This window comes from Talaromyces proteolyticus, assembly GCF_021365285.1.
Source record: "Talaromyces proteolyticus strain PMI_201 chromosome Unknown BGW36scaffold_8, whole genome shotgun sequence".
NCBI lineage: Eukaryota > Fungi > Ascomycota > Eurotiomycetes > Eurotiales > Trichocomaceae > Talaromyces > Talaromyces proteolyticus.
Window position 1 is genome coordinate 714423 of NW_025764284.1, and position 20396 is coordinate 734818.

General features: G+C 48.1%; 6 protein-coding genes across 6 annotated transcripts; 2 read left to right on the forward strand and 4 right to left on the reverse strand.

The window, feature by feature from the left end:
- Window positions 1-27: 27 nt before the first annotated feature.
- Window positions 28-1396, forward strand: BGW36DRAFT_382151 (peptidase M50B-like-domain-containing protein). Its single transcript, XM_046216489.1, has 3 exons — window positions 28-373; window positions 433-795; window positions 854-1396. The coding sequence occupies exons 1-3, from the start codon at window positions 251-253 to the stop codon at window positions 1109-1111; spliced, it is 744 nt and encodes a 247-aa protein (XP_046070257.1). The 5' UTR covers window positions 28-250; the 3' UTR covers window positions 1112-1396.
- Window positions 1397-1632: 236 nt separating this feature from the next.
- Window positions 1633-4281, reverse strand: BGW36DRAFT_429004 (putative GTPase activating protein; the record flags this gene model as incomplete). Its single annotated transcript, XM_046220629.1, has 5 exons — window positions 1633-1970; window positions 2023-2341; window positions 2397-2659; window positions 2711-4067; window positions 4126-4281. The coding sequence occupies 5 exons, from the start codon at window positions 4279-4281 to the stop codon at window positions 1633-1635; spliced, it is 2433 nt and encodes an 810-aa protein (XP_046070258.1).
- A 498-nt stretch (window positions 4282-4779) lies between these two features.
- BGW36DRAFT_298747 (putative phospholipid-translocating P-type ATPase) lies at window positions 4780-8639 on the reverse strand (the record flags this gene model as incomplete). The annotated part of the gene is made up of 2 exons (XM_046211462.1): window positions 4780-6764; window positions 6815-8639. 2 exons carry the CDS (start codon window positions 8637-8639, stop codon window positions 4780-4782), a joined length of 3810 nt encoding a protein of 1269 aa, XP_046070259.1.
- A 1137-nt stretch (window positions 8640-9776) lies between these two features.
- On the forward strand, window positions 9777-15333 carry BGW36DRAFT_452941 (putative COPII vesicle coat protein Sec16; the record flags this gene model as incomplete). The annotated part of the gene is made up of 3 exons (XM_046221856.1): window positions 9777-13863; window positions 13884-14417; window positions 14480-15333. 3 exons carry the CDS (start codon window positions 9777-9779, stop codon window positions 15076-15078), a joined length of 5220 nt encoding a protein of 1739 aa, XP_046070260.1. The 3' UTR covers window positions 15079-15333.
- Window positions 15334-15822: 489 nt separating this feature from the next.
- Window positions 15823-17472, reverse strand: BGW36DRAFT_298843 (putative MFS sugar transporter; the record flags this gene model as incomplete). The annotated part of the gene is made up of 1 exon (XM_046211473.1): window positions 15823-17472. One exon carries the CDS (start codon window positions 17470-17472, stop codon window positions 15823-15825), a length of 1650 nt encoding a protein of 549 aa, XP_046070261.1.
- Window positions 17473-19623: 2151 nt separating this feature from the next.
- On the reverse strand, window positions 19624-20367 carry BGW36DRAFT_299384 (uncharacterized protein; the record flags this gene model as incomplete). The annotated part of the gene is made up of 2 exons (XM_046211528.1): window positions 19624-19914; window positions 19972-20367. 2 exons carry the CDS (start codon window positions 20365-20367, stop codon window positions 19624-19626), a joined length of 687 nt encoding a protein of 228 aa, XP_046070262.1.
- Between the last annotated feature and the right edge of the window lie 29 nt (window positions 20368-20396).

The following is a 20396-nucleotide window of genomic DNA, read 5'->3' on the forward strand; positions in this document are numbered from 1 at the left end:
ACGCACTGACGCCGAGTCAAATGCAATTAAATGTGCAGCCTGGAATGAATAGCGGCCCGAAGAGGCTAGGGCTGCGCGGCAGGATGATGAAGCATGCGCCTCGGCGCTCCACCTGAAACAACAACAGTTAAATACTATTTATTCAAATAACTATTACAACTGCGACAGGCGGCATCCATAACCTTTCGTCCTTCTTGTGCGTCTACCAAAAACACTTCAAAACACCTGTCGCTACATTTCGCGCGTATCCATGTCCCTGACTGATGTCAACCACACCCAGGCCGTCACGCTCGGCATAATAGCTGTCTATGCTGTGGTGATCGCTCTATTATGGAATCTGCCGTATGTTCGGTGGTCGCTATGGCCCTTCAAGGTATATTGCGTAGCCTTCTAGCCATCGCACTAATAACTGACTAAACACCCGTATCGAAGATGCTGGTCATCGCCTTCCATGAATTCGGACATGCTATCACAGCAGTCCTGACAGGCGGCCGCGTCAAGTCCATCTCGCTGGACCCGCATGAAGGTGGTGTGACACATATGGTCGGCGGCATGAGTGCGATCACCTTGCCGGCCGGCTATCTTGGCTCGTCGCTGATCGGCGCCTTGCTCATTTTCTGCGGCTTCGATATTGTCGCTAGCAAAGTCGCCAGTATCGTTCTGGGTGTGTGTTTCTTGCTCACCCTCTGGTGGGCTCGGAAGGACTGGTTGACTATCGTGACGATTCTGCTTGCCGTGGGCTTGCTGATTGGCTTTTGGTTTATTGCTCATGCTGAAGCGCTGCGTTTCTTGGTGGTATGCAAATACTGTTTCCTTCGAAGTCTTCTCGAAGACATAGCTTACTTTTGACTAGCTATTTATTGGTGTCATGTCGTCCCTTTACAGCGTCTGGGATATCTGCGATGATCTGATTCTGCGCAAAGTGAACACCTCCGACGCAAGCGTTTTCGCCAAGCGTTACGGTGGTTCCTCTCAATGCTGGGGCGCGACCTGGTCCTTGGTGTCAGTGGCTTTCATGGCTGTCGGTATCGTTGCTGGACTGGCTGCATTCAACCAAAGCTTTTCTCAGCAGGAGAGTGACTCGAGCCATTTCATTCCAACGAAGATGTGAGGTTGATGGCCTGGTTAAGGGCTTGAATATTGCGTGTCCACCTCGTTGGCTTGGGCGAATCAAAGCTAGAAATGGAGGTGGCATTAACGATGTTATACGACTTTCCCTTTTGGTTTGCAAGTTTTACATGTTTACAAGGACTGCGTTTTAGTTTTATGATACCTTTATTGTTGATTTGTTTTCAGGGGTGCGTTTCATATAACCTTTAAGGTTGAATTTCTAATTCGATTCCTTTGATATAGATCTCTAAACCCAGTGTTTATTGAAAACAATATATTGTTACGATACTCTTTGAATCTACATGTTCGGTGTCGTTAATTTCATAATCTTGCGCCAAATGTAATCAAGTCGAAAAAGCGAACGCTCCTGTAAGCAAGCAAGCAAGCAAGCTGAACACAAATTCCGGGTAGAACACCGCCATTAAACCTATCCATAATTTTCACCAGCGCAAAGACAATGCACAATCCTGAAACAAACAAAATGCGTAGATACAATAACAATAACTTCAAACCAAAACTGAATTATGGGTTCGAGGTTCTGCTTTGCCCTTCCTCTTGGACCTCGGTGGATGCGGACTTTGTAGTTGTGCGGCCAAGGAGCTGACGAAGCTCTGGGGATATCACCTTCTCCTTCTGTTGCCTCGTGCTTTGAGATTGCTGATTGCTCACGCTGCTACCAGTGCTGACAGCACGTTGGGGGGATTTGCCCTTGTTTGGTAGTTCAATTCTTTGGTAGATATTGGGTGCTGGAAAATTGTTCTTCTTATCAACTGCCTGCACAGTCCGTTCGAAACGGCGAAACAGTGACTCGGCGCGCGTGAGAATAGGAAGTAACTCCATAGTGTTCGAGAGCTCATTAACTAAAAGAACAGTCAGTGATCATACGAGAAGGTTAAGGCCTCATAAACATACTATACTTGAGAACTTCGTCAAAGTGCTTCAAATGCTCCATGATGACATCTCGGTGCTTCTCCAGAATAGCTAGCGCAATGAATAAATGAAAACCACTAGACAAATAATTTGTCCACAAAGTTTCCCATAATCGGAGTATATCACCCCAGGTAAATTCACGTTTGTACCAGACCAAAAGCATTCGGAAGAAGAAAAAGAAGTTCGTACTGTCGGCCGACTGAAGATGAATGTAAAGTTGTGGATCCATGAGTTGTACTAGATGATCTAGTGTCAGCAATTGAGCACGCATGCCAGATTGATCGCGAAGAAAGTTTGGTTCCTAATTTGCATTAGTCTGACGATCAACGCCCTACTAGTATAGAGAAATTCATTACCATTCTTTCCATAAACCCGACGAATCCCCAGAAGGCTACCGCATCATCTTGTATAACAGCGTAAATTGGGGCAAGTAGATCGCTCATTCCCTGAACATATCCTAGGCTGGGATTGAATTCGTGATATGTCAGGAGCATATCTTTCATTTGCTCAAGATGAACATTTGTGCCTACATCGGCAAACGGTGAGTCAGGATCAGGGTGAGGTGTGTCTTCTCCAGCAAAGAGCGGAATTGTCCGATCTGTGCGGTGAACATCCTTTTCTGAGGACTGTTAGCTAGTGAACTAAACCTCCATCGATGTACCTGGCTTACCTATACGGGCTTTCTGTTCCTTCCACCATTCGAAGTCTTTGCTGGAAGGGTCTCCATCCACCATTCTCTCCCACCAAACGCTTTTCAACCTCACATATTGATCTCTACGGGAATTCATAATGGCTCGCCGCTCATCTTCGCTACTATCCCAAGGATAGACCCCCAGCAAAAAGAGCCAGGCTTCTTTGCGGACGCCGTCATTGGGCTCAAGACCGCCATGAAAGATTCGCTCCTTGACCTCGTCAACTGTGATTTGTAGATGACCACCCTGACTGTTGAACCAACTGTTCCACTCCTCGATAGTCACTACTTTGCGACGTTCTTGTATAGACATGGTACCTGTCTCAAGCTCCAGTATTTCGAAGTCTCCCACAGAACTGTTCTCTCTTTCTAGTACATCCTGGGCGGTCCAGATACGTTGGCTTCTTTCCTGCTCACTCTGTTCAGCAATGCTCATTGCCCACCGGGCAAGGTATATCCTGGCACTGTCAAATTCATCCTGCAAGGTCTGCACTTCAGGATTCTTCATCAACCGGCGTACTTGAGGTGGGATAATTGGATTTTCCGCGATTTCATTTGCGGTACGGCGTGTGAAGGTTGTAATACGGCTAAGGCCTTCTAAGACCTTCCATCGGGTCTCCTTCAAAGCCTTTGTGAGAGGGTCCATCGCAGCGTCACGGGTAGGTTGCTGGGAGGGCTCGGCTGGAGGATTCTGTGATTTTGAACTGAGAGGTCGACCAAACGAAGCCTTGTCTTCTTCCGTTGGGTTAATGAGATATTTACTTGGATCAGCTCCGGCTCGTTCGACGGTTGCATAGCGTTTTATCCACCTCAAAACTTCATCCCCTCCCCAGAACATGCTTCCATCATCTGCGAAAGGGTTGAAACTCTCCCGGGTCCTTCTTCTCTTCTGTAATATTGTCGATTCACACTCGTTGTCATGAAAGAAAAGAACTGGAAAGTTATCGCCTGACTTTGTGCATATAACAACACTTCCGTACCACCATCCAATACTTGGCGGTCGCACCCACAAAGAATATATCTCCGAAAGGGGAACTGCAAACGCATACATGCCGATTGCATCTCTATATGTAGTCATCGTAGGAAGGGCCGGTACGAGATATGTTTGTCGAGGGGGTGAGTTGTTTTCTGAGAGATCGACTTTGACGTAGGTGTCGTAAGCGTCTCCCATGGCTGCCTCGGGCACCCAGGCAAGAAGGTAGGAAGAAGAATCAACATGTTTTGCAGGTGCTCCGGATGTGTTATGTAATATCGTATCAGCTGCGGGCTTCTGTTGAACCAAGGCAATGAATCCGGGGATGTTATCCTTCGACGATGGAGTAGGGTGGATATAGACCTAAGATAACAGTCTGATTAGACAACTGGTTTCTTGATAAGCGGTTTGATATATGTACCTTGCTTTTGGAGAACAGCAGTTTCACACCCTTTCCAGAGCTAGATTGAGCAATGGTATTATACCCGTTCTCTTCGTCGTCGCTCACGTCGTAGTAGGAAGTCGACGGAGACGGCGGCGAAGGCGGCGGGGTAAGTTTTAGATCTGTCCCTGTCATGATGAGGGAGAAGATCTACCCAAGTTATTAGATTATATGTAAAGAAGGAAAAAAGAGCAAGTAACCGGCTATAGAGCCATGGACATGGTGTTGAGGGAGATGGAGATTTGGCATTTGCGTGAGTCGAGTCAGCTGTGGACGTCACGACGTAATCAGCAATCGCGGGGAAAGCAACGCATGGTCTAGCCCAGGCAGCCAGATAAATCATGTGACTTCCTCTTTCATTGCGGACAACCAAAGCTTGATCCCAGTACAATGCAAGGATTTTTTTAAATAACTGGTTTACATGGCGGCTGGACCCTTTCTGAACAAGATTCAATGAGAAGCTTGGTGTGCTTGCGCCGTTCAAATTCACCCGGGCGGCCGCGGCTAAAACAAATTATAAAACCCAAGTCAATAGTTTCAATGTTTGGTAGAAAATTGAAGATATGAATAACTCTAAAATACACAGCATAAATGACAGAAGAGTGCTTTATATACAATAGAACGCGGATCCTTCTATCCTCGGACTTTGCGATAGCTGGGTGGTCGCCATGATCGTTTAACGACCTTTCCGATCCATACGGGAATGACGGAGACCGCGCATACAGCAGCAACACGCCAAAGCCACCCCACAGTGATAATAAACTCCAAGTCAAAATACTCGCTAAGAAATGGAACGCTGGCTGCATACACCAGAGCCGTCCCTACGATACAGAATATCATGATCGGGTGCCAGGTCGTTACGGCGATTGCCACCATAAGCAACTCGTTCAGAACTAGCGCAGTGAAGGATACGCTGATCATTTTCTTCCCCGTCGTTGTGTCGAGGAGAACCTGAGAAAGACCCTGAATGACAGCGCCTTGATAAACAGAGACGAATACCCAACCGAAAAAAGATCGGTAACTCAAACTACGGCCGTTTTTGAGCTCTTTGTAAAGCTCAGGATAAAGGTTCGCCAATTCTTCATCGACATCTTTATCGAGAACGAGGGAGAAGACAGGAGCATTGGTGTAAACAGTTGCATAGCCAACCATCAACCAGTTGATGAATAGGCCTTTGGGGTCAAAATGACTGGCAATGCTGTACATTGTCTGGCAGGCACTAATCACGAGTCCACGATGCATAACAAATTGTGCTAACTTGGCGGATCGTTTGTACGAATTGCGCCCGTGCCAAACCAAAAGCTTGGTGAGATGGTGAAATTGGGTGATACTGAAGTCTGCTGCCAAAGAGGCTTGACGGCCTTCCTTGCCAACGATACCAATACCAACGTCGGCTGCCTGGATCATGGAGACATCATTGCCGCCATCACCAATACAGCATATCCTCTTTTTGGTGTACTGACGAATGAGTTCTGCGACCTCCGCTTTCTGAGTCGGTGAACAACGACATGCGACTACAGTGGGTAACAGAACGGCAATCGATATGAATGCCGATCGAAACTGGCTGAGCATCAATGACAGAGATTCACCGTCTATCAAGAGGCAAGCGTCGTTCTTATGCCGAAGGAAATCGAGCGTTTCAAGAGCAGATGATTTGTCCTTGAGTTTGGACACAGTGTGGATGTATTGTCCGCGTGCCACAAGTTTAGCGGAGATTGCTACGCATCGTGCCGTTTCAACCTTGTCACCAGTCAACATCCAAATTTTGATACCCGCATTGCGAAGAAGCTCTAGTGATGGTTTCACATCCCGCTGAAGACGATCTTCAACACCAGTCACACCCAGAAGCTCCAGATCGCGTTCCAAATGTTCGCCAACAACTCTAGCGATGCCGGAATCGCGGTCCTGCAGAACCAACGAAGCTTCCCTGTATGCAGTAGAGAAGCTATGGTACTGTTGTGATGAGAGCTTTCGTCTACCAACAACAAGTGTGCGTAATCCTTCACGCGCCATATTAGCTGTCTCTTCATCCAGCCAGTCATTAGCTGCAACGATCGAAGACATGACCGTATCTGCTCCTTTCTGGTAAAACCAGATCTCAGCATCGCTCTCTGATGAAGTAGCATCTGGAGAAGGCTGCTCGAATTTCACAATAATACCCATTCGCTTGCTGTCAGATGTGAAGGGGAAAACGTCGAGGATATTGACACGGACGACGACTTGATTTGTATGCGTTGATTCGAGGAATATTCTTTTTCGATCACGATAAGCTACTCGTAGTCCTACTTCCTCGGTATACTTCACTATGGCAATTTCATCCGGTGAAGATGCTTGGTAGTTGGTAACCTTGCATCCGTCTTCTTCTTCAGTCGTTGGGGTCACATTGTGGCACAAGGCTAGCGCGAGAATGAGATCCCGAACTCGAGCACCGATTTCCCTCCTTGTTCTGGTAGCAGCGCCAGCGCCAGCCTGGGAGGCAAAAACTGATGATGGCGTTACAAGAGATGTTTGGGAGATGTCAGATAATGCGAAGACCTGTCTAATATACGACGTGACCTCCTCCATGGCCTCATTGGCGTATGACACAGTTCCAACATGGGTCTTTTTCAATTCCATTTCTAATATTGTTAATAATTGTTGAACGATTTTAGAACTTTCAAGTACTTACCATTCTGTGTGAGCGTTCCGGTTTTATCTGACAAAAGGTATTCAATGCGACCCAAATCCTCGGGAATGGTGCTTGTCCGCACTACGGTATCGGGGATATCACGATCTCGCTCGATATATCTGGCATAGACAGTCTTTGCCATATCAAGGTTGACTCTGAGACTCATAGGGATAATGGTCGAGAACAGAATCAAATATATCATGATAGCAACGTACCATTCCTTGTCATCTGTTGGTTGAAATCGTTCAAGAGCTACCAAAACTATCGACAATACTAAAGTCAAGGCGCACAAAATCTTTGTCAAGTTATTGATTTCGTATTCAAGGAGGCCAACCTTAGACCTAGAGGGAGCTGTAGACATTGCAGATCGAGTTTGTGAGCCAGTGTATATGATAGCGGCAAATGTCGTAGTGTTTGACGCCAGCACAGTGTTCGCCCAAGCTGTGTTATCAATACTCAATGGTGCAGATTTCCCTTGTTCTGCATCATGTGAATCCTGTGAATTCTCGTTGTCCGGTGATGTTTTATTCACAGGTGGATCGTACGAGCTGAATAGTGGTGGAGCTAACTCGACTGTTCCAACAAAATCATTGACGCGTTTATCCGGAGCTCCGGCATGAATCCTCAGTCTCTTGAAATCTTTCAGGGTAAGACTTTGGGACAGTGTTGATGGGAGGCGTAATTTCCAATCGGTCTCTCCATCAAGTTGATCGGTACGTATAAAAGTATCACTAATTCCATTGGAATCCGTATTTTCATCAGTATTTTGTGATGTGGCGTTTTCATCTGCTGGAGGAATGTCTGAGCTTGAATCCAGAAGGTTGGCTTGACGTTGTTCTGATGACTCTGCAATCTCCGATCTGTCAATTGTTATAGACGAATCCGATAGTGTGCTTTTCAAAATAATAACATCTGCAGGCAACCTTTGGTCCTTCTTGATTTTAAGCACGTCCCCGACCTTCAGATCGCGTGACTTTTTAGTAAGCTCGTACACATTCGAATCAAGCATCGACCCAGCAAGTTGTCTTGAATTACCACGTGCAGTCCCGCCACCAGGTTCCCCGAAGGACAAAACCGTGTATTCTTCTGCATTTGCTTCGGCATCTCTCCGTCGTCGACCAATGTCATCCCAGGCTTCTTTACCCAAAGATATGGACACAACGAAAACGAGTGGTGCAATGTACGAGGACATGTATCCAATGCGTAACACGGGTATTATTTGTGAAAGCGCAACAAGAAGGAAGTACAGGTTGAAGAAAAAGGAGAACTCGTTGTATAAGGTGCGAGGAAGGAAACTCCATGGAGTATATTTGGCGTTTGACACTGCATTAGCAGGATACTTCATCTGCTGCTGCTGGCCCACCAAGACCTCTCGAGCTGGTCCAGTGTTTGAAGAATTATTTGTTGAAGGTGGACCAGCAATTGTAGATAGAAAACTGGGAAGCCTTAGTTTGTTCGAGCGACGGTCGTCTAAAGATGCATGGCTCCTTCTTCGTTGCCCTATTAACAGAGGAGAATCGTCCGTGTTTGGACTCAGAGCTGCGCCATCGTGGTCCTCGAGAAGACCGTGGAGGTCGTCTTCTTCAGAATGCTTACGGCGCCGAGATGCGTCCCGACTCCATTTGAGATTTCTACCGCCTGTTCTTAGATTCCGTAATGCTATACGAGCTCCATATTCTCTCGGTCGGCTGCTGTAGTCTCGTGAGCTTCGAAGCGTGTTATGGGTTCCCACCGACTCCGGGTCGAGTTCTTCCAGGTCTAGATCATCATCGCTGGTAGTGTCCGAATGATCGAAATCAGGGAGGTATTCTGTGGACAACGACATCTTTCTCGAGTTTATTTTCTGTGTACACCAGAGAAGCTAATTTAGCCAAGGAGCAGCCACAGCTAACCCCTGCGGCAGATACTGTATGTCATATCACTGCCGGTGATTGTGTTTATGTCGTCGTTGCCAGTCGTCGTGTGCGCGGATCGCTCGGTGACTTAGGATGCGGGATAAACGGGTGATGAGAAATGTGGAATTGGAATGCCAGCAATGGGAGTTTGATTAGGCTCACGGATACTCCTCTGCCTGCAAAGGAAGTAACTCACAAGTGTATGTTGAGATAAAGTGTGGTGGTGTATGATCGCATTCCAAACAGGGTGAAATGAAAGGTGCCTACAAATCACATGATTCCGTGATCCACCGGGCCACTGTCCACGTTTCCAATTGCATCGTCGGACTAGGCTGGATCCAGCTAGTGACTGGGTGTTATTCTTATGATTTATCATTCATTCATGGCCATGAAACTGGCTATCGGAAGTGAGCAGTGGCTTGAAATATTATTCCTAAGTTGCGTCATACTTGGCTGTGCTCATACTTTGAGTTCTGAACACATACAGCTACCTAATCCATAGAAGAATTGCATATAAACTGTCCAGCAGTGGCGAGTATGTCCGCACCGGAGGAATAATACAGTCTTTGTGTGCTTCTTCATGACAAACTATGCACCTGCCAACCCATTTCGGCGCTTACAAGAAATATCCTCGATTTCTCGCAAAGAACAATGTAGGAATTCGATTCCATAGTGCTCGCTGATCATGTCTAAATATGGTTGGGGTACACTCTAACCCCAAGATGGCTAGCGCCGGAATAAGGAGGACAGGTGAGCGCAGATAGCGTCAGTCCGTTGTTGCCAGCTCAAGCAATACTATCGATGGGGCATCTTTTCCACTTCGCATCTTGCGCGTTCGGGCCGTTATGTTCCCAATAATGCTGCATTTGACTTGGCCTTGATTTCATTTCGCTCTGATCGAAGTTGTTGTTTACCTCGTTCACTTCTTTCCGCTCTATTTTGCCATTGTACTGTACATGTACGCAACCCGGCTTGGTTATTAGCCACCTGGCCCCTGAAGAATTTCATCGATGGTGAATGGACTGACATGGAGCCAGTTTAACTATTGAGCTTATGCGCTTATAACCATGGCGGACACAATGCCACCGCCTGCGGATAATATTATTTCGGCCGCTTCCTGGAACCCAGCTTTGAGGCCAGACTCATCGGAACGTCCAAAACGATCACAATTTGCAAATGAACAGCAACCCTTCTCCGATGCATCAAAAGAGGAAACCGAACCCGAGAGATTCCCTTCGTCCCTTGACACACCCGAGTATACAGAGTCTCTAGAATATAAGCACGACATGCCTGCCGCTCAAACAAATGTAACGGAAGTGATCGAAGAATTATCCAACGACACGAATACAAAGGATTTCAGCTGGGGGGAAGATACAGAAATTACCTGGGACGTAGCTTCGCCGCAAAATCCTTTTAACCGGGAAGACATTGTTGGGCGCACTAATTCGTTTCCTCCGATTGAAAATCACTTAAAACCCGCTTCCGGTGACACGTCGTTTGATCATGTCTACGATGCGGAGGAGGTTGTGCAACCATCGGAAACCCAACAACAGCACGAAACAATTTCAACCGAGTCACCTGCGAATATTGAGCGGACTGACACTGACTTGTGGGAAATAAATGCTGTAGAGGACGACGAAGGTGGGTTCTTCGACCAGTTAAAAACACAAACAAAGCCGATATACATGCCGCCAGAAGCGGAGTCTAGATTCGAGGAAGGTATTCCTTTGGTTGAAAATGACTCATACTCTCAGCCAGTCCTTGAAGATAAGAGTGACGAGCCTCTTGGAGACATGTTCGAAGATGACGATGGAGACGATTTTTTCAAATCCGCCGCTCCTGAGGTCGTATCAAACCCTGAGAAGCCAAGCATGACCCGGAAAAGCACCTACGACGTTATTAACTCACTCGATGCGGGTGCTTTAGACTCACCGGTGGAGGACTCTACTGTTGATGCGAAGCTTGATGGTGCAATAATAAAAGAGGACGAGGAAGACCTGGCGGCCAGGTGGCAGGCAGAACTGGACGACGATGACGATTTACTTCTAGAAGACGATATATCAAAGGAAACCTCTACAGTGGCAGACTCATCCACGGCTATTGAGTCGTCGCCCCAGACAGTGCCATCCCAACCTGCTACTTCGAGTTCCGTAAACCCATACGCACCGCATCAGCCGTCATCGTCGGAATTACTTCATGGACTATCAAATCCATATGCCTTGTCATCAAACGTACCTCCAGCAACATTCGCAGCGCGTCCAAGCCAAATACCGCCGGATTCTGGGGCACAAAGCTTTGCGGACCAGTCTAGGCAAGGATACCAGTCTCCTTACGACTTACCAGACACCATCGCTCGCCCCCGACGGGCACCAGCATCTCGAAAGACTGGCACTCCTCCCTCAAATGCTATGGCCCCACCGCCACCTCGAAGTATTAGCAATTCGGTATTTACACCACCGCCAGTAGCAACCATGCCGCCACTCCCCTCGCATAGCAACATAACGCCCCCTCAAAGCCGTGAAACCAATGCGCCTAAGAACTTTTTCGAAGAACTACCTGTGCAACCATCAAGAACACGCCCTGGGAGCCGCAGTGGACGGTATACCCCTCAGACAACAGCACATTTGAATCCACCTACTCAATTAGTGCCGCCAGTTCCCCAGGTGCCTGCGCCTTCTATTATACATCCTGCCGAGACTCCCGCAGAGAATACTTATCAATCGCAACTTCAGGCCCCTGAGCTGATAGGCCCATATTCGAACTTAAGCGTTCCTCCCGTGCCTGCTGGCCCTGGAACTGGCCCTAGGTATTCCCCAAAACCACCAGGTGGTGCCATAGCGGGTAAACCCCCGATATCTCCACGTTATTCCCCAGCTCCGCCTCCTTCTCAAGCGTCATTGTCTGGCCGACCTCGCTATGCTTCTCAGCCTGCATCTCTTCCGTTTCAGCCGCGTACATCCAGCCCTTTGGCTCACCACGAGAAAATTGCATACGAAGCACAGCAGCCGCCGTCTGTTCCTGCTGCCCAACCTGAAGTTGAGCCACTAGCATACACATTCCCAAATTCCAACACTTCGCAGCCATATAGCCCCCCGAAGAATCCATTTGCTTCTATCTCAAATGCTGGCGAGCATGCTCGACATTCCTCCAACGAGTCTCCATACCTTCCTAATGCTGGCTCATCTCAGGGCAAAATAGCACCCCCACCAAATGACATTCAATTCGCACCGCCTAGGAGATCTCAAACCCAATCACCAAGCAGACAATTGTTTGGACCAAGCCTTACCAAGACCAGCGCTGAACCCTTTCAACGGCCAGCTTCTGTTCATGCACCCAACTCTCCAACAAAAACAGTAAACCCTTATTCTGCAATGCAAGGAGTGCCACCAGTCAGAGAACACATTGAACACGCATTCATAGAGCCTACTGATGGCCAAGAACAGGATCCTCTACAGCGTTGGAAAGGAGCTCCAATGTTTAAGTTTGGATTTGGAGGCGTGGTCACCACCTGTTTCCCTCGGCATATACCCCGATATACCCCTGGTCAAATGACACCAATGATAATGTCTACCCCTGGGGAGCCTAAAGTTCGTCAATACAAAGACATCATTTCTTCTGGAGATGATATTGTACGATATCCGGGTCCGCTGAAGACGAAATCCAAGAAAAAGGATGTCGTTGCTTGGCTATCTAGCAGAATCGCTGCTTTGGAAAATGAAGGTGTCCCCTTTTCTCTGCAATCTGAACCCGATGGCTACAAAAGGCACGACGAGAAGACTCTTTTGTGGAAATTAATGCGAGTGCTAGTTGAAAACGATGGGGCACTGGAAAAATCGGCAGATATACAAAAGTTATTACAAAGCATTATATCACCAGAACTGGAAAACCTGAGCTCCGATAACAGTTTCAATGCCAGTGGAGGACCAGGAACATATCAACCGAGTACTAGCTCTGTACGAGCAGAAGCCGTCGATGGCAATATTCTTCAAAGCATAAAGAAAGATCTCTTGGTTGGAGACCGTGAGAAAGCTGTTTGGCGAGCAGTGGATAGCCGCTTGTGGGGTCATGCTATGATCATGTCGTCGGCTCTTGACAAGCCCCTTTGGAAACAAGTAGTTCAAGAATTTATCAAAAGAGAGGTTCGCTCGGTTGGGGAAAACACCGAGTCATTGGCTTCTTTATACGCAACCCTTTCTGGAAGTTGTGAAGAAAGTGTTGATGAGCTTGTTCCTCCTTCTGCAAGAGTTGGGCTACAGATGGTGACCAAAGGTGGACAAGGGTCCACTAAAAATGCACTTGATGGTTTAGATAGATGGCGTGAAACCCTCGGCTTAGTCTTGAACAATCGTAGTATCGATGATCATCGAGCGCTATTCTCCATGGGCCAGCTCTTAGCATCCTACGGCCGAACAGAGGCGTCGCACATTTGCTATCTATTCGCCCGAGCATTTTCGCAGAATGCAGTGTTTGGTGGAGCTGATGATGCCCAAGCCGCTATTGTTCTTCTGGGCACAGATCATCACAGGTTCCCGGCTACGTTTTTCCGCGATGAAGATGCGATTGCATTGACAGAGGTCTATGAATTTGCAACGTCTGTCTTGGCTGGCAACCCAAGCGCCATACTGCCCCATTTGCAGCCGTTCAAATTGCAGCACGCATATATATTGGCAGAGAATGGGTCGAGAAATGATGCCCAACAGTATTGCGAAGCCATTGGCGGAATTATCAAAGCAAATACTAAGCCTTCCCCTTACTTTCATCAACGCTTGTTTGCCGAAATTGATGAACTTGCAAACAGACTCAGGCAAGCCCCAAGCGATGGCAGTTCATCATGGATGTCCAAGCCTAGCATGGAAAAGGTTTCTGGCTCCATGTGGGCGAAGTTTAGTAGCTTTGTTGCTGGTGATGAAAGTGACGGTGCCTCCAATGGATCAGCCATGGATGCCGATGTTGGGCCTTTTGCTAAGGTTTCTGGAACCCCTACTGTCAGTCGGTCGCCTTCTGTATCCGACATATATGGCGGATATCCAATGGCACAGGGAACGAATGCATCTTCACGCTATGCACCCGGGAACCAATATGCCCCTGCCTCATCCCCAGAACAATATCGTGGACGATCTTCAATGGAATCGCAGAGGTCTCCATCTATTGGCGGTAACTTCCCCCAAGACCAGGGTCCCAAGAATCAGCAGCACCGATTGAAAGCAATGTTTATACCCCAACCTCATCTAATATCTATGGCTCCCCATCCTATCAATATCATTCAACTCCTCCGCAATCGTCCTACATGCCCCTTGCTCCTGTGGATGAGAATATGCCGAGCCAGTCACAACCAGCTTTCCCAGTTGTGGCTCAACAGTCAGCACTTACAAGTGGACTCCAAGCTTCACCAGTGGCATTTGGACAACCTATAGAGGCAGTGAAAAATGCAGCGGCTGAAGTACCCTTATATGGTGGCTATGAGCCCCCAACTTCTTCCTACGAACCACCCTCATATCAACCAGACCTACCTATTACAACGGATGCCCCAGAAAAGGAACAAGACGAGGAAGACGACGACGAAGCAAGCAAACCGAAGAAGAAGTCTTTCATGGACGATGATGATGATGACGATCTTGTTGCTCGGGCATCAGCAGTCCAAAGCGATGCAAAGTCACAGCGTAACAGAGAACTCGACGAGGCAGTTCGCAGAGCCGCCGAGGCAGATGGTATGTGTCATTCTTATCCTGAATAAAACTGATTATGTGTGAAGAAACTAACTTCAAAATAGCACAAAGACCTGCACCTGCGAAGAAGGGCTGGTTTGGAGGTTGGTGGGGAGGCAAAAAGGATGGCGATGCATCTGGGGGACCTATCAGAGCCAAGCTGGGTGAAGAGAACTCGTTCTACTATGACCCTGACCTCAAGAAATGGGTCAACAAAAAGGACCCAAATAGCGCTAATGCCGCGGCTCGAGCTACCCCTCCGCCTCCAAAAGGTCTTGCGCCACAAAGCAGATCTGCTAGTGCTGGCAGCACGACTTCTGGACCACCAATGTTACAGCGCCCGCCATCTATGTCTGAATTAGGCACCTCAGTGGACAGTCGTCCCTCTACCGGTGGCAGCGCGCTGCCTCCGGTATTGAACGGTGCTCTACCGATTCCTGGTCTTGCCGGACCTAATGGACTACCCCGTGCTGCCTCTACCAGTGTTGCCGGTGCCACACCACCTACTTCTAGCCCTGGGCTAGCACCACCTTCTCGACCTGCAACATCATTGAGCACTGCCAGTTCTATTGATGACTTGCTAGGTGCTCCACAAGCGCGGAAGGGAGGTACTGTCAAAAGTAAGAAGAAGGGCAGAGGATACATTGATGTGATGGCTAAGTAAAGATTTGTTCTGGTGTCACGGCTTAACGACATGAATATGACCAAGAGGGTATTCCAGATGTTGATATACACCACCTTCAACCCTGCAGGGCGATCCACACACCTCAAGAATTTCTTCACATATTTTTTGATGATCATTTTCCCCTATGATTCTTTTTAATGTGTTTCAATTATGTTTGCTTTGAGGAGCTTCCTCTATGTTAAGAGTTTCTTGTTGGTCATTTTTAGGATGGAAATGTTTGGAGATTAGAGATAGGCCTTTTCCTGTATGTTTTCTTACATTGGGCTGGCGTACAGCTATTCTTGCTACTGAGCATTGATACCGAATGTTTCCAAGTGGGAACAAAGATCCCTTCTTGCATGTATACATAATATGACTTTTTATGCTGCTAGAATACATAAGCCTTTCTCTAGTTGCTTCTATGGCTTTCAAATACTGTCTCCACCTAAGTATCAGTATGGAATCGGATCACCATTGACGATCTCATGGTTTTGCCTGCATGTACTTGTTGCCAACAACAATGCCCGTTGACGTCCACCTAGGAGCAGTCCGGGTTTACGGCAGTTATCAAACAAGGAGATGGTTTAAATAATGCCACTTAGACATAGCTTAATATATTCATATATGTTGGGTAGCATATGGTTAATATCATACATCATAAAAGCTTAACCAACCAAGTCCAATTCAAAGATATTTCCACGTTCCCTTCATCGATCATCTTGACACAAAGACAAGAAGCGAGATCTACTCTGGCACAAATACCTTCTTGAATCGGAACATGCTCAAGTCTCGCATGACCTGTACGGTATTCTTAATGTTCTTTTTGACAATAACCGAGGTGGGCTTGCTAAATAACTCGTCTATCTCCTCGAGACTCTTGTTCTTGGTCTCAGGCATGAATAGGATTTGATAAACCCATCCTAGCATGGCAATGCCGCCATAGAAGCCGAGAGTCAGTCCAATACGAGTCATGGAATTCATCATACGCGTGAAGTTATAGGTAACGATAAAACTGCACAGAAAGAGGTTGGCGTCCGAAGTTGTCATGCCGTAATGACGGAGATAGGTGGGGAAGACTTCAGAGGGGATGACCCATGTCAGACAAGCATAAGAGCCAAAAAAGCCCATGTACAGGATAATACCGGTCAGATAGAGACCCATGGCGAGGCTTTGGTGAGTATCGATTGGAATTTGGTAGCCGACACCAACAAACACAAGGCCGATGAAGAAGCCAGGAAGCATGGTGTTGGCCCAGTATCGACGACCGAATTTTTCCATATACAAAACCGCGGGAATGGTGCCGAGCATTAGGGCCCCCCCACCGACTAGTGACATGAAGACACTGTCCCTGTCGTTAAAGCCGATGGCTTTCATGAGTACACCCATGTAATACATAATGGCATTGACACCAGTAAATTGACCCAGGAAAACCATGATATTAGCGTAGACAATAGCTCGGCGCGCGCGAGGGTTTGTGAAGAAGTCCATCCAAGGGTACTTGTTATTGTTCTGCTGCTCTTCGTTTTCGACGAAGACGGTTTCTTTCATGCCGAGAAATTCGGCCTTTGATTCGTATGAATCAAACCCACGAATCCTTTTCCAAACAGCATAGGCTTCCAGTTGACGGTTCTTGAGCATCAAGTAACGTGGGCTTTCTGGTAGGAAGAACATCGCAACGAGCATGATGGTCGAAAAGACAAGCGAGGAGCCCAGGATGTAGCGCCAGTTACCCGATTTTACATCGACGAAGATGGCGGCAACAGCATAGCCTAAAATTTCACCGAAAGCAATATTGAGCTGGTACAATGACACGAGGTTACCACGGATTTTAGACGAGACGCATTCAGCCACATAAATAGGCACCGTACCACCCTCCAGACCGACACCGGTTCCAAGGATGAAGCGGCCAGCAAACATTATACCAAAGTTGACAGCACCAGCTTCGAGCGCTGCGCCGATAGTGTAGAGGATGCAAGAGAAGATAATGGAGTTTCGGCGACCGAGGTATTCGTTTGATGGAGACAAAATCAGCGCACCGGCAACAGCACCCAAAGGCATGCCCGAGTTGACAAGACTGGCCTGGTTGTCCGAAAGCCCCAAGTCACCGGGCATGTAAAGATTGGCGCCACTGATGAGCGACTGATCCAGACCGGATAAAAGACCACCCAATGAGGCAAATCCGACTAGGAGGTAGGTAAACACAGCCGGGTTGGTGAAGGAGACTTCCAGCTTTGGTCGCTTAAGGCCTTGGGATTGTTCCTCCAGACGCGCGAGTTCGGCGTCCATAGCCGCCTCTTGAGCAGCATTGGAAGTTCCCTTGATGTCGTCAAGATCAATATCTGGGATTTCTTTGTCTGTCGGCTGGGTGGCCTCGATATGATGTGTGGTCTCCATGGTTGTAGAAATAAGGGGAAGGCCAAATAGTCAACCCGCAAAAAGGAATGATGCCGAGAGATGGAGAGACTGCCTCTCCGGATTGAATGGCGAAACGGCTCCTTTATAAGGCTCTACGGGCGAAACTAGGCCCTGTGATACGGAGCACATAATAGGGCAAACCATACTGGGGACATCCGGAATGGAACAATCAGGCTAGTCTTTGACCTCCTCCCGTGGGGCTCCAGGATTTTCTTCCTGACTTCTGCTTGCGTATTGTTGATTCTTAGCTGCATGGGCATCGCGGAGTAGGTGGGTCAATCGCCGCGCATTGCAAGAACTTGAGAGGCCAGAAAGGATGGCCAGCAGACCAATAATACCGCATGCTGGATGTAGATCCTCCATCGTTGCAACTTAGTTCCACTCGCTTCTGTAAATTGCAGTGATCCATGGTACAGACCTTAACCTTTTTGACAATAGTATTTCAGCGAAAGTCGCTCAGGTTCCGAAGCTTAAAGTGCTCAAAAACGAGGATGGTGATACAATACGTCGGTCTACTACTGTGCAGAAAATGAAACGTGTCGTCGATGGAGCAGTGCAATCCCAGAGATTCCGATTACGGAGTCTGCAGTGCGGGGAACCACTCAGTGTTGACTATTCGAGTCTTTTTGAGTGTAGTCTGAGATGACTAGGAAAAACTTAAAAGCCGACTTGAGCTCGCCACAGAACCACAGAAATACAGCCCCATCCAACAAAACGCGCCGGATGTTCATGTTAACTTCTTGCCCGCCCACTTTTTTGTTCGCTCGAATGTTCCCGGCAAGCCGACAATTCTCATCGGGCGTGTTCAGCTGCTCGTGCCGATGTTATTGCTCGAGTCGTTCCTGATTTGAGTGACACCAAGCCGTCTTAGCCCCCATACCTGGTAGAGACATTGAATAAGGCGACCGTCAGATTGTGTTTTTCTCCCTGCAGCCCGCCTTCACATCGATGGGGTGTCTGCTAACTACATTCCTCACCCCACGGGGCGCGACAACTAGTAGTCTTCATACCCATGACCCCATGCTCTCGATGATTTGAAGACGCCGAGGGGTCTGGAGAGCAGATGCCGACGTGGAGAACTGGCCTCACCGAGAGGAATATCAGGCAATTGCGTTCTTCGAGGCTCTGACATTTGCCATCAGACTAGATTGCAATTATCTAGACCATGAACCCCACGGTGTGCATACGTAGTGTCTTTTAGCAGACTTGGGATGATAGGCCCGTGCAATTCGTCTCCGGGAAATCGTCGGCATATACCTCCACACGGCTTGCCGAAGAAACAAATTTGCAAGAAAAACACTGCGTCTCCGGAGCACACTACTCCTGTGGATGGGGCTCGGATTCTGGTTTCCGTGCGTCAATGCGTCGGTATTGGCTGGGCAACCAAGCCCAGAACTGGATCATCCTTCAAAGCGCCAATACGCACCCCGTATTCATTTCTGATTTCTTTTCTTCGGGCTGCGACGATGGCTCGAGTCTCGGATGTCCGCGCTGTATAGCTGAGGTAGTTTAAAGCTTTTAATGTCAGCGAATACGATCGAATGAGCCGATGATGGACCGTGCCTGTGGACTGTAGTTGATGTCCATTCTCTGGTTAAAGGAGGATGCAAAACCACATACATTCGCGAGGAGTATTGCCTAAGCAGATTTGGCCAGGCAGGGTTTGCAGGAAGACTTCAATGTTAGCGGATGCCCGAGAGACACATGCATTGGTGTGTGTGGGCTTGCTCCTTCCCTTTCCAATGTTGCTAACCGCCCCGCAACTGCTAGCCTCCATCAAGAACACACCATTATGCACACATACATGTATATATATATCGAATCATGTATATTTATGATTATATATATCAACTGATATATACATATATGGCTAGGCTGCTGCATGTACAGTGGTCAAAGGGTAGGTCTATACATATGTACGATAGTGGGAAAAGTTATATATTGCAATAGATCAGAGTCTATGCCTGTCTATGAATAGACTACTAAATACCTGCAGGGTATACGCAGAATACTTAAAACCACCGCCCAGATATGCCAACCATTCAAGAAAAGAAAAGACAGAACTTGCTCCCGCAACACCCGATTAAATCGCACAGAGATGGTGCCTGGATAGATCACGCATGGATAGATTTATCGATACCCTCCTGCCCTTGGGTTGTTTGGCAACCCTGGCCGTTTGTATCCTCCTCCACCTCCACTGTTTTGACCACGCGCATATCCGCCTTCATACGCTTGTGATTGTGCCTGAGGCGGAGGGCTCGGGCTACTCGCCCCCGAGCCACCGTGGAAACGAGCTCGTAGCCTCTCCTGTGCTGAGCTGCCGCCAGAATTGCCTCTCTCCAGCCCTAGGCTTGAATGGGACGATGACGTCGTTTGATATGACCCTGCGCGCTGACTCGGGAGCGGTCGTCGAGAAATAGGCTCCGGCGGAGGAGGTGTTTGAGATTGCCCTGGGGTTCGTAGAGTGGATGAAGCAACGGGTGTGCGGGCAGGACGGTTTCGTAGACTGGCTGTTTGTGTTGGCGGTGGTTGTGAGGGACCATCACCCCATAGATCCCCCAGACCACCGCCGCGTGACGTGGGCTGTCCTGGCACGGAGCCGTAAGGATTGTTGCTTTGCTGGAGCGACGCTTGAGTAGCAATCATGCGGGGTTGTGGGACTGGTGTTTTCGGATCTGGAGGAAGCCATTGCGGAAATGGTAGTCCTTTTTCCGTATAGTATGCTCTCAAAACGTTCGAGATGTGTGAGCAATCTTCGTTCTCCGGGTCATCACGTTCCTCCCCAGATGTGATGGCGCGACGCAGACTGTTGAGACGTGTCCCAAGGCTGGATATTGTCGTGGATGACGTGAGGGATGCGAAGTATGAAGACATGGTCAGGCCAGCTGGGGGTGGTGGTGCCT